The sequence below is a fragment of the Mastigoproctus giganteus genome, chromosome 12 (genome assembly GCF_048544385.1).
Source record: "Mastigoproctus giganteus isolate SK-2022 chromosome 12, ASM4854438v1, whole genome shotgun sequence".
Lineage (NCBI taxonomy): Eukaryota > Metazoa > Arthropoda > Arachnida > Uropygi > Thelyphonidae > Mastigoproctus > Mastigoproctus giganteus.
In genome coordinates, this window is record NC_143586.1 from 60,110,637 (window position 1) to 60,124,766 (window position 14,130).

The 14,130-nt window shown below is 36.8% G+C and overlaps 1 protein-coding gene across 2 annotated transcripts in view; it reads right to left on the bottom strand.

Annotated features, from left to right (window-relative positions):
• Window positions 1-14,130, bottom strand: part of LOC150077096 (papilin-like) — a 724,323-nt gene that overhangs the window by 85,557 nt on the left and 624,636 nt on the right. For both annotated transcript variants that reach the window (XM_090386252.1, XM_090386253.1), the window contains exon 30: window positions 2,314-2,471. In XM_090386252.1, the coding sequence (XP_090242378.1) occupies window positions 2,314-2,471 (158 nt within the window). The remainder of the gene's footprint in view (window positions 1-2,313; window positions 2,472-14,130) is intronic.

Genomic DNA, 14,130 nt, shown 5'->3' on the forward strand with positions numbered 1-14,130 from the left:
GTTGTAAAGAACGAAGGCCTTAGCAAAAATTATACCAATGTTCACAAGCAAGTTGATTTTTTTGTGCTGATCTTTGATCCAAATGAACAGTGCATTCTCCATTTTTAACATCACTTTATCATGTACATAAGCCATGTATTTACAGTAAGAATTCCACCACTTTGCACTGCCTCTCTGATCTCAATTTCTTGTTTCCTTATGTATCGCAAGGTACTTTTGTTGACGTGTGGCTATTGATTTCATTGATATGCGGTTGATATTTCATTGACATGCAGCCTATGGCTGCATATGTGAGTCCTTCCCATCATTTATCTAGAATCCGAACTTTCTCATTTAAAGTCATCATTTTCTTGGTCTTTTTAGGCTTTTGCACATTACTAGATGCAATTCGTTTAGAACCAATGCATATTCACATAATCACAATAATATTTTAAGCACAAGTAGCCTAATGTAGATACACAAAGGTTACAAGCTGTCCTACTTGGATGTCACTCACTGGGTGAATGCAGAGAGCATCAGCCAAATGTTTAGTCTGATAAATTTTGCAACCGCCAACGTGAAAACACGAATCCTCGAATACAGATCCCGTGAATATGGAGACCCAACTGTACTTTACTATAGGGTCTGATGTGTTAATATTACTGAAATTTGTGAAAAAAAGAAACAGTAAACTACTTTACAAATACAGCAAATTCCTGCTGTCTTTTAAGGCCAAATGTGGTAACATGCAATTCTGCTCCTATACATCAAGCCAACCTAAAAATGAAATGAAATAAACTGAAATAAAATAAGACAAGGAAGAAGACAAACAAAGTAACACCTCCAGCAGTGTAAATGCACAACTCCTGGCCCTCAGGGTACATGCCCACACTACCAAAGAATGAGCACCACTCTTTGTAAATGAATAATAAAAGAAAAGAACCGGGAACTCTCATAAGCACTACCTCTTCAAAGGGGCATCAGTGAATGGGAGCTTCAAAAAGGATCACAATTCAGTCATTGGCCACTATAAAGTCAAGAACCAATGGATGTTCCTATATGATCCAATCAGATAGTAACAAACAGAATTCAAACTTAAGCAAAAAGTGTGTCATGGTCACTGTCCTCTATAGATTAAATCAGCAAACTTTAACCAAAATGAAAATTGATGCAATTAAATAAATTGTTAGAGGTGGGTAGTTCTTTATTTTCTTTTGACTGATGTATAAGCTTGCCTCCTTGCATCATTTGCTATCACTAATACTGATGTGCAGAAATTTGCACCAACTCCTTAACACAACATAGCCTTGGCAGTGCCTACTGCTTACACACTAACCAGACTCCCTTCAGTCAGAGTTCACTGATTAGGAGCAGCAAACTCATACGCCAGCTGATCCAGGTGACTTCTAGACCAAAGAGGTGGTAAGATCCCTAGGAGGCATCTGGGCTGTGAAAATCATTTTAAACTGTACCCTTAGAAGCCAGGAAATACTGGATTTGCCATTATACTTGCCCACCTCAACAAATACAAGGAGCCAAAGAGTTGCATTCCCACATTGGTTAACACATCTGGGTGACCACCTCCAGTATACCAGGCATTCACAGTATTTTTAGACCTTGTATATAATGAGGATAGGAGACATACATAGTGTCCTGCTGGTATGAAGGTACAAGCAGGAGACTTGGCTGTTGCTGAACAACTGAATTTAACAGATAATGTATTTTTACTCATAAGTATGATCTATTCAGCTTCAGTAGCATTTCAGACTAGCAAGTGGTAGCCTTAGCTGTCATTAATGCAAGAATGTCCATGATAAAATTTATGGGCTATCATTTATTCTAATGGAAAGCCCCTGAAGGACTTTCATTAAAGTATATTAATTATTTTTCACTTTCACGAAATATGACTGAAAAAGATCACCAGCAAAAGAGAAGGATCCAGTAAATCAAATAAGATTCATTTAGTGTTTTATTTACCAATGGATTTAATTTTTCATCAAAACCAATAAGATTCACACAGTAATAACTTATGACTACAATAATTATAACTAATATATTCAACTTTTTTTCCTTCTTAAACAGGAATTGAAAGCAAAACAAAAGCTGAGTTTTATAAAAAATTTTTGGACTGAGTGTATTTAAAATGGATTGAAACTGGAGCTTTGTTAGCCAAAATATTTTAAAATTGGTCATTTTTATAGTGCAAATTTGAAACCATTTTAAAACTTCAATTAAAAGAGGAACTTCGAGAAAATAATAAAATTGTTACAAGAGAAAATAATAAAATTGTTATTTACTATATGCATACAAATTTATCATGTCATCTTGTTTTACCTCACAAGGATTAGAACAGCGGCACGAACTGCATCCATATATATCTCGTACCTCATCAATACCAAAAGGACACTGAATATTATGGCAATTAGAAGGCGGACATGTGGGTCCTTCTGTAACTTCAGGTTGTTCTACAGCTTTCTCTTCAGCTCCAGTTGCTGAAAGAGCAAATATATGAAAAAAGAATGATTATGCAATAGGTTTCACTTATAGGAATTACTGGTTAATTGAATCAAAACTTGAAAACTTAAATCTTATATATGTTGCATCATGCAAAATTCTTCTCTTATTAGAATCATAATTTTGGTTTATTCAATCATAAAAGACGATAGGGCTATACAGTATATATCAGGACCATACAATATAATAAACCTTGGATTTTTTTTAGCATTTTTTTCTCTTTATAATTTCATTGGACTGCTGTTTAAAATAAATTTCATGGTGATAAAGGAGATACAACAGAATACAATAAAGGAGATAAAATTTTTGTAACAGAATTACAAAAATTATAAGCTGGACATACGCAAAAGTGATGAAACCAGTGTTTATTATCAAGCATTATCAGATACACGTTAACTTTCAAAAATAGCTTTAACTCAATGGGGAAAACACTAAAAAAACCATGTAATAGTTTACTGGTACTGATAAAAAGGAACTGTTAGTTATAGGAAAGTCAAAACTCTGCACTGTTTTAAAGATGCATCACTACCACTAAAATACACGAGCAGCAGAAATGCACGGATAATTAATGAAATATTTTGAAATTTTTAATAGAATGAGACAAGGAGTTGACTTTAAAGAAGAGAAAAATGCTTTGCTTTTGGATAGTTGCACAGCATGTACAAAAATGTGCATCAGCAATATAATGTAGGTTTTTTTTCCCCTCTTATATACATCTGTCATTCAACTTTTAGACCAAGGAATAATAAAAACATTAAAAACCTTTTGCAGAAAAGATATGAGGAGAATGATTATATGTATAATTAATGAAGAAGTAAATAAAAGTGCAGGAAGATTCACCAAAAAACTTAAGTTACTTGATGCGGTTCATAAGGTAAAAAAAGCTTGGGATAATGTAACTGCTTCAAAAAGCATGATTTATGCAAGGTGGTAAGAATTATAAAAGAGAAATGAAAGAAAATGAAGATCTTGTAAAACTGGTGAAGAATTAAATTGGTTAATGAAATAAAGGAACATATTGCAGTAACTTCTATTTTGATACAATATTACAGTTGATATTTTAAAAGACACAAATATTGATGAAAAGAAGATCAGGAAGTGATTTTGTTGCCAGCACGATTTTCAAAAGAAGTTAGTCAAACTTTGGCTATTTTAAGAAGTTTGGAGTGAAGAGGTGGAAACCTAGGGGTTCAGCTGTTTTTATAAGCAGTTTCTGGTCTTAAAGAACAATATGAATGAATCATAGGAGATGAATGCTATTCATGAATGAGATAGGGTGATTGGAAAAGAGTAGCTCACATTTAAGATACGTCTGCACTTGTTCCAAAATTATATGGCTGTAGGTTTCTGGTGGATAGTCTGTATCCGTTTTGTGCCATCTACAGTTCCATATTACTTACTGAGATTTGGAATTGCCTCTCAATGACAGAAGTCAGTAAGGTCATCAGCAGAGAGGTATGAATCCATAGTGTTCATAATATTTTTATTCACATGATTTATTCTTATTACAAAGAAAATGTTAGTGAGAACAGAACTTAGTGAGACCTCATATTTTTGAATATAAGTTCAAGAGAGAGAGAGAGAGAGAGAGAGAATGTGCTGGTGAATCTAGAAGGTTTATGGTCAAGGAAATTTTGAATGAAATATGTAAGTGGCCTCTCAGGTCAGGGGAATGGGGATCACTCAAGATAACAAATTGCTTCACAGTGTTGAAGGATCTCTTAAGGTTAAGGCATACCATGATGAGATGTTTGTTTTGGATAAATGCATTTCCGGATGTTTGATCCAAGGGAGATCAAGTTTCAAGGAACCAAATTGATTATCATGTATCAGGATACCAAGATACCATGCTGGTTGATGGTATATTATTTTGAGAAGGGTTTTTCAAGTAATTTTTAAGAGAAATTGGTCTGTAGTTTTGAGAAATTGTGGTTTTTGCCTTATTAGAGGTTGTCGGTACATAAAAATTAGGAAAGAAGCTGGGAAATGCATGTACATGAAGATATGACTGAAAAAGGTCATTGGTGAGATTAGAACAAAGACATGACTGAAAAAGGTGAGAAGGTTTTCTCGTCAGTAAGTATTTTCTCATTTAAAGCTGTAAATGTTAGATCATTATACAATAAACCCTCAATTAATGGACTTCAGATTTAGCAGATGAAAATAATTTTACTGGCAACAGAGTATAGTAAACCCCCGCTATTTGCGGGGGTTGGTTACGTTCCTGAGAAATGTCGCGAATACTGAGTTATGGTTAGTAATAAAGGGGTTCCGTTCCAAAGTATGAAATATATAAGAAAAACTAGTCTAAAATTTTGTCTATGTATGTATTATATGTACCTTCATAATATGACTATGCAGACAGTACATAGTGAAATGCAAGCATATGGCATCGAAATGAAAATAAGAAACAATTTAATATTAAATGTAATATTTATTAGAAATTTCAAACAAATCTTTCAAACTAGCACCTTTTCTAGCTAAAAAACTTATCCCGACAGTGCTATCACCAGTTTCGCTAAAGTATTGATAAAGGAGTTTTGCCTTTTCACGAATGATGAGTGAACTTAACGGAATTTTATTTTGAGTTCAGTCTTCTATCCACAGATGTAAAGCTTTTTCCATTTTTTCTAATTTAACATCACGAGTCACAGAGCAAATTTTTGAAGCAATTAGTGCATTTTCACGGATACTACGGCGGATTTTTTCTTCCGATTTCTTGATTGATCGTACCATTGACTCATTGATTTTATAATGTTTTGCCACTGAGGAGACACTTTCACCATTAGAAATTTTATCTAATAACTCAATTTTATTCGCTAATGTCATCACCTTCTTTGATATTTTCACATTTCTCTTGTTATTCGTAGCCATATTTTTGTAGGGGTTAGAAAGAACTTGTCCACAATAAAGTCACTTTCTTCCGTTAACACACTCGAAAAAGTCTGTTTTACACTGCAAAACGGTAGACTTATCATTTTTGTAAGCATATCAATTTATAAATTGATAAATTTATTCAATTTATAAGCATATAAATTAAAAGCAAACGACGAAACCTTCCATGACAAACGCATAACACATACTGAACAAGGATTAACGAGAAACAACTACGCTCGCGATTTTGTCACCACTCTTCCCCCACCCACTGAGCGCTGTTTTGACCGGGAAAGATAATTCTAGCCAAGCCCATGTTTTTTTATGGCGGAAAATATTCACGGCGCTGTAAAATTCACATTTTTTTAGGTTTCATTTTATATTAAATCGGTGATCGCGAATACGCGAAACCGCGAATACAGATACCGCGAATAGCGGGGGTTTACTGTATTTTGACTGTCATCATTAGCATTAGCATAAGTAGAGGCATGTGATGCAAGAAAGCAAGCTTATGCAGCATCAGTCAAAAAAAAAAAAAAAAACGCTCCCAATTCACCCCTCCATTCATTCCAATACCCTGTCCAGCTCAGCCTTAAATTTATTTAGGCTATCAGCTTCCACAACAAAGGACGGAAGTCTGTTCCACCAACCAACAACCCGCTAGCTAAAGGCAAACTTCCACACATCTATCTACATCTGTCTTTCCTCAATTTGAATTTATGCCCTCTCAGGTGATTATTCTGAGCAAGAGGAAGAATCCAATCAGCATCGAGCATGCTCAAACCATTCAAGGATTTATACACCTCAATCAGATCACTAATCTTGTTACCCTTCTCTGTACTCGTTCCAACAGCTCTATATCGTTCTTAAAATAAGGCCACCTTCGTATCATCTGCAAACTTGGACATTAAGCTTGATATACCATCATCAATATCATTTATAAATACAGAAAACAACAATGGACCCAACACTGACCCCTGAGGGACTCTACTAATAACATAGTCCACAATGAGTAGTGTCCATTGATTACCACTCTCTGTCTTCCACTCAACCATCCCTTCATCCATAGCAGCAATTTGCCTCCAATACCACACTGCTCCAATTTGTTCAGCAGTCTTCCATGTGCAACAGTATCATAAATCTTTCTAAGATCCAAATATATGATTTCAAAATTATTCCCTGCATCCAGTTCCTTTGTGACCCCATCATAGTATCCAATCAAATTGGTCAGGCAACACAAGACTTTCCCTTAACAAAACTATGCTGTGTCCGAAAATTAATGGAGGCTAGTGCCTCCATTAATTTTCCTGGAACAAAAGTTAAAATAACAGGTCTATAATTACTTGTGTCACCCTTTGATCTTCGCTGTGAATTGGGGTAACATTTGCACATCTCCAGTCCATGGGTACCTCCCCTTAGTCTAAGGAATCTCTCATGATTATGGCTAAGGGTTTGTTTACTTCATTTCCTACCTCCTTTAATATAACTGGATAGATCCCATCCATTCCGGGTGCCTTTTTTATGTTTATCTTCAACAATTTCTCCTCCACTTTCCTCTCAGTTATTACAAAATCATCTAGCTCACTGCCAGAGTTTAATTCACCTCTGGCATTCCCCCTCCCTGAATAACTCCTCATGTGTGAATGTAGATGCAAAATACTCATTTAGTTTGTTAGCCACCTGAGCAGACTCATCAACAGTTGAATCATCAATATTCAGTGGACCAATCTGATTCATCCCTTTCCTTCTAGAGTTTACATAGGTAAAGAACTCTTTGCTGTTTTTTTTGCATCCTTTGCTAAAGATTTCTCATAATCTGCCTTTGCCTGCCTAATCTCTTTTGTGACTTGGTTACAGACGAGCTTATATCTATCATAGGCTCCCATGTCACCCATTAATTTATATGTATCCCATGCATTTTTTTTCTTTGCCATATGTTTTATTAGTTCATCTGACATCCATTTAGGTCTAAACCTTGAGCAATATTTCTTAGAGGGGAACAGGTGTCCCCCAAGGTTCAGTTCTTTCCCCCACTCTTTTCCTCTTGTATATCCATGACCTTCTTCCATTGACTGGAAATCCTATCCATAGTTTTGCCGATGATAGCACATTGCATTCAACTTTCCATTTTGAGAAACCTTGTCCAGCTCAATCAGCTTCAGGTTCTCGAAAATCTGCTGCCAATTCCTTAAATGCCGATCTTCAGGTAATTCTCCAGTGGGGCAAAGACAACTTAGTTGATTTCAACCCTTCTAAAACTAAATCTTGTCTTATATCTCGCAAAAAGGATTCTTCTGCTCCTATGCTTATCTTTAGTGACACTCCGATTTCTAGGCAAAATGATATATCTCTTTTGGGGATTACCCTGACTTCTAATCTCTCTTGGCACAAGCACATTACAAATATTGCTTCCTCTGCATCTAAAAAACTTGGTTTTCTCTTTCGCTCTCGGCGTTACTTTTCTCCCAAACAGCTGCTCACTCTGTATAAATCGCAAATCCGCCCTGCCATGGAATATTGTTCCCACATCTGGGGTGGTGCCCCCAAAACCTCTCTCAGGCTTCTTGATTCCATTCAGAAGAGGGCAGTTAGGTTAATTAATGATTCATCTCTAACAGAGTCTCTCCACTCGCTTTCTCATAGACGCACTGTTTCTGCTGCATGCCTCTTCTACAGATACTTCCATGGGCACTGTTCTTCTGAATTGGCTTCTATAATTCCCGCTCTCTCTTTCAAAACAGTCCGAACACGTGCCGCCACAATCCAACGTCCATTTACCGTCCAACTTCAAACCCATAGAACCAACTTTTCATCTTCCTCATTTATTCATTCAACTGCTGTTTTCTGGAACAACCTTCCTTCATATGTATTTCCTGAAAATTACAATCTACAGAAGTTCAAGTCCAATATCAACAAATATCTTCTTTCGTCTTCTCAACCTCCAACCCAAGCACAGTACTAAGTACTATAGGTTATAATACCTCTCGTGTTTGGGGGGTTCTCATAAAAAAAAAAAAAAAAAAAGGTATCCTGTGTGTTATCAGACACTCAGCCTAAAACACTGATGGATCCAATATCTCTCTATTACAGAAGATTTAGGAGAAGTCCGGTTGGCCTGCCTCCCTAAAATCCACTTGTGCACACCTTCTTGATGGTAAGCCCTGTTATGTCACTTAGGTGGCAACGAACGTGTAGAGTTGTTCTCTTCAAGACGCCTGGTCAGCGTGAAGAGGAAAAGACCAAACCCTCCAGCATATGAGAGCACAACAATACAAATGGCCCTCAGTCCCCAGCAGGCGCCTCCGTAGCCAGGTGGGAAGGAGCAGCAGTGCGCAGCACACGCTTCTTGATTAGACCGGGGTTCGAGCCCGTCACCACCAAATACGGAGGATGCGGAAAGGTCAAGGAATGACCACCGCATATCCCGGAGCAATATGGCCTTAGTTGCTAATGCTCCTAAAAACCAACCAAACAAAACAAAACAACAACTGTCCCCAGTAGCTTTCACTCTCCCTCTTACGGCAGCAAGAGGATCAGAGTGGAAGCAGAGGGTGCTAAGAATCTCTGGGTACGACCAGGCTGCCATGCCCGGAAACTGAACTTGGCCTGTTATAACGTACGATCACTCATCGGTGAAGACAGGATATTAGAGCTGGAAAAGGAATTAGAAAATGTGAATTGGAATATCATCGGTTTGGCTGAAACAAGAAGAAATGAATCACTTATAAGTTTATCAAGTGGAAATCTGCTGTACACCAATGGAAACAGTGAAAGGAGTGAAGGTGGAGTTGGGTTTCTGGTCCATAAAGATTTTAAAAACAACATTTTGGAATTCAAAAGTACATCACAAAGAGTGTCAAAACTAATACTCAAGATTTCTAAGAGGTACAAGCTAAAGATTATAATGATTTATGCACCAACATTGAGCCATGATGATAAAGAGGTTGAAGAAATGTACACCGAAATTGAAAGTCTTCTAGATGAGCAGAAAACCCACTACACTATAATTATGGGGGACTTCAATGCTAAGGTTGGAAAAAGGCAAAACAGCGCAGAAAGAGGAACTATAGGAAATTTTGGAATTGGTGAAAGAAATAAAAGAGGTGAAAGACTTGTGGAATTTGCAGAATCTCAAGGACTGTCAGTAATGAACACTTTTTTCAAGAAAAGGGTGAACAGAAAGTGGACATGGAAGAGTCCAAATGGATTAACAACTAATGAAATCGACTTCATCCTCACTAACAGAAGATATATTGTGAATGATGTTACTGTCCTGAATAAGGTAAATGTTGGAAGTGATCACAGAATGGTAAGATGTACACTTGATATAGATGTAGTAAAGGAAAGGAAAAAACTGACTCGAGTAAATAATACAAAGGTCTTTGAGATAACAGAGGAGGAGAAAAAGCAGTATGTACTGGAACTTAAGAACAAGTTTGAATTTCTGCAGACTGCTCAGGACCAAGATATCGACGAGGAATATTACAACTTTCTGAAAGTGATAAAGCCCAAGAAACCTATAGGAAAACAGAAATCCAAAGAAGAAAAAATTAGTCAAGAAACACTTGTCATGATGAACTGAAGACGACAAATGAAGAGCAAGAAAAACACTGGCAGGGAGAAAATTGAGTATACTGAGTTATGCAAAGCCATTAGAAAGAGACTCAAAGAGGACATAAGAAGATTTAACACAAGAAAAGTAGAACAAGCATTAAGGGAAAACAAAGGATTTAAATCAGCAGCCATGAGCAGTAATACAGAAAGACAAATGATACTGAAACAGAAGAATAGCGATGGTGTACTTATAAACAGCAGAGAAGGCATAATTCAAATCTCGGATGTCCATACGAGAATTATACAAGGAGCGAGGGAATGATACCAGCAGTGGGGAAGATAGATTGCAAAGTAGCAACACATACGACATAGCCGATATTCTTCCTGAGGAGGTAGAACATGCATTGAAGAAAATGAAGAATCGGAAAGCCCCGGGGGAAGATGAAGTTACTGTAGAGTTGTTAAAATTGGGAGGAAGAGACATAACACAAAAACTGGCAAGGCTCTTCACAAAGTGCATTAGAAAAGGTGTGACGCCTAAACAGTGGAATAATGTAATCATAGTTTTGCTGCATAAGAAAGGAGATAAATCAGAAATTGGAAATTATAGACCAATTAGCTTGTTATCCCACATCTACAAGTTGTTCACAAGGGTCATTACTAACAGATTAGAAAGAATACTTGATGAGAATCAACCGAAAGAGCAAGCTGGCTTTAGGACAGGATTCTCAACTATGGATCACCTTCACGTAATATCACAGCTAATGGAGAAAGCAAATGAATATAAAACACCAATATGCCTGGCATTTGTGGATTATGAAAAGGCATTTGACTCCATACAGCATAAGGCAATGTTTCGGGCACTGGAAAGACAAGTCATAGATACCCCATATATTATGATTTTGAAGAAAATATATGAGAGTGCTACCTCCTTTATTAGACTAGACAAAAGACAGTAGGAAATTTAAAATTGAGAAAGGAGTTCGACAAGGAGAGACAATATCTCCGAAGCTGTTTACTGCTGCCCTTGAGGAAGCTTTCAGAAGATTAGACTGGTCGCAGAAAGGAGTCAATGTGAACGGAGAGTACCTAAGCCATTTACGATTTGCAGATGACATTGTGGTTATAAGCCACGATCCCAAAGAATTAGAGGAAAATCTTAATCAGTTATACACAGTTAGTAAGGATTTTGGACTAAAGATGAATATGGCTAAAACAAAAGTAATGATGAACAAGTATGCCACGGAAAGAGAAATAATGATTGAAGGAGCAGTAATTGAAAAGGTGGAGTCATATACTTATCTGGGACAAGTTATTAGCTGTAATAATGATAAATGGCTGGAAGTCAAGAGAAGAATAAATTTTGGATGGATAGCATTCAGGAAATATAGTCACATACTGAAGAGCAATATCCCAGTTTTTCTGAAACGTAAAATAATGAATCAATGTATACTCCCCACCATGACTTATGGAAGTGAAACTTGGGCACTCACCAAAAGAATGGAAGAGAAGCTGAGAACTACACAGCGAAGAATGGAACGAATTATATTGGGAATCAGACTGTTAGATAAGAAGAGAAACACATGGATTAGGCAGCAAACTCAAGTAAAGGACATTCTTATCAAAACTAAAGAACAAAATGGTCTTGGGCAGGACACATAGCTCGAAGACATGATGACAGATGGACTAAGAAAATAACAGAATGGTACCCAAGAGGAGCTAGAAGAAAACCTGGAAGACAAAGGCGGAGATGGATAGATGAAATTCATGAGTTTTTGGGTAGTAAATGGATGACCAGTGCTCAAAACAGAAGGAAATGGAAAGTTGCTGGAGAGGCCTTCATCCTGCAGTGGATTGAAAATGGCTGATGATGATGATGATGATGATGATGTAAAGCCTAGTAGCTTCCAAGATAAATTCTTTGAATGCTTCCCATTTTGAATTTGCTGTTGGTGTCGTCATCAGTTGGTCCCACCATATAGAATTTAAATACTGTCTCAGACCACCGTAGTCGCCTTTAAGAAAGCAAAAACCCTTCCCTTTACCCCTGATGGTAGTTACCTCTTTGAGTAAATCCCACTTCAGCACACTGTGATCACTGCCACCTAGTGGTTCCTTTATCTGCAAATTCTTAATGCATGAAGAATCACTACTGATAATCAGATCAAGAGTATTACTCCCTCTAGTTGTCTCCCGAACATGCTGATGTAGAAAATAATCATCCAATAAATCCACAAAAGCCTTGCTAGTGTGTAAGTGACCAACCCACAAATTCCAGTCAATATCTGGGAAATTAAAATCCCCCATTATAAGACTCTCTGATTTACTGGCCCACTCTATTTCCCTGTACAGTTTCTTATTATAATCATCAGAGTCATTAGGCCTATAACACACTACTACTCTCAATTTTGCTTTCCCAGTGCTTATGTCACACCAAACTGACTTGACACTGCACTGTCCAGCCATGTCGACTGGCTGCACTTCCTTGGATTTTATGTGTTTCTTAACTAATAGCATAACCCCTCCTCCCTTCCTGTCCTGTCTATCCTTCCTGTACACAATGTACTCCCCAAATTCCAGTTCTGCATTCCTTATATCTGTGTGACACCATGTCTCGGATATCACAACAATATCTGCAATCATGAGACAGGGAAGCTAAGAACTCACTAGTCGTGGCAGCCAACAACAAGTATCCCTGTCTGTCTATGGATACACTCACTACCATATCATTAACTACTCATCTGTGCCCTGTTTCTTTATTATAGATGTAATAATTCCTCCAGTATACCCCCATGTGACATTACCATACCTTTGCCTCTAGAGTTACAGTTCTGTTATATATAAGTCAGTGGTGACACTGCTTTGTAATTTTGTTCAGGTTTATAGGTCACATTTAAGGAAAGACATGCACTTCTTTAAAAGGTCCAAAGATGAATGAGAATATCAAGGGGATGTCCATACGAGAAGGAACTACAAATGTGGGGTTACAGTACTTTGAAACTAGACAACTTAGATGGATGGATGTTTATGGCTCCTTTGAAACTAAGGAGCTATAAACATAGCCTTTTGGTAGAAATCAGTGGGTTAAAAATAAGATAGTTTACATTTGGTTAACATATTATGAAGATATTTTTTTGTGATGTAGCAAATGCCTACCTTCCTTGAATCTTTTGGCCCTTACTAATACTAATAATGATAGTGTACGGTCTCAGACAAGGCACCGTGTTGCTTTTTTTAAAGAAAACATTTGGAAATGGAGTATCAGAAACAAATTTCCTGATGTTCATGGTAGAGGAGTACTTGCTATGGAGTACCACAGACAGTGTGTTCAAAACTAATTCTTTCATAGTTGATAATTTGAATGCAGTACAGAAAGAAGAGTTTTCACTATCCACAGAAATTTTGCAAGATGTAATTGAATTTCATTATTTAACTTTGACACATCATTTCACAAAGAGAAGGATAGATATCCTTCTCTTTGTGAAATATATATCCTTCTCACATATTAATTACTTTACAGTTACAAACTAAAACTTGTATTGCAAAGGATTTTCTATTCATATTTGCATATATTTGACCCTAATTGATTGGAATAAGTGGGAGGAAAACTTACCATGGGGAACAAAATTTTTAAATGAACTACATGATTATTATTTATACCAGCATGTTAATGAAAATACTAGGGGTAAATATATTCTAGACCTCATCATTACTCACAAAGCAGATGGCATCAAACGACTTAAAGTACAAGAACCATTGGCAGGTATTAATTGCAGTCATTAGAAAATGAAGAAAGATATTGAAGTAGTTAAAGGTAAAGGCATGGATTTTAATTTCAGAAAAGTGTACTATGACAGTTTAAGGCTACATGGCATATACTAAATGGGTGGATTGTAGAGGAAGGGCAACTACATCAGAATCATGGAATACATTCAAAGCAATAATCACAGAAGTCATGAATGCATATATACCATTAAGAAAATACAGCAAAAGGAGGATGCCAGCATGAATGAATACTGAGCTGCCCAGTCTAACAGAGCAGAAAAAGGCAGCATAGGAAAGTTACAAAGCGATGAAAAGTATTGAAGCCTAGAATGACTAAAAGCTGATCTGTAATAGTATCACGGATAAGGTTAAGGAGGCCAAGGCTGTGTATGAGAAAGAAATGGCTAAGAGAGCAAAGAATGGGAACAAGACTTTTTCATGCAT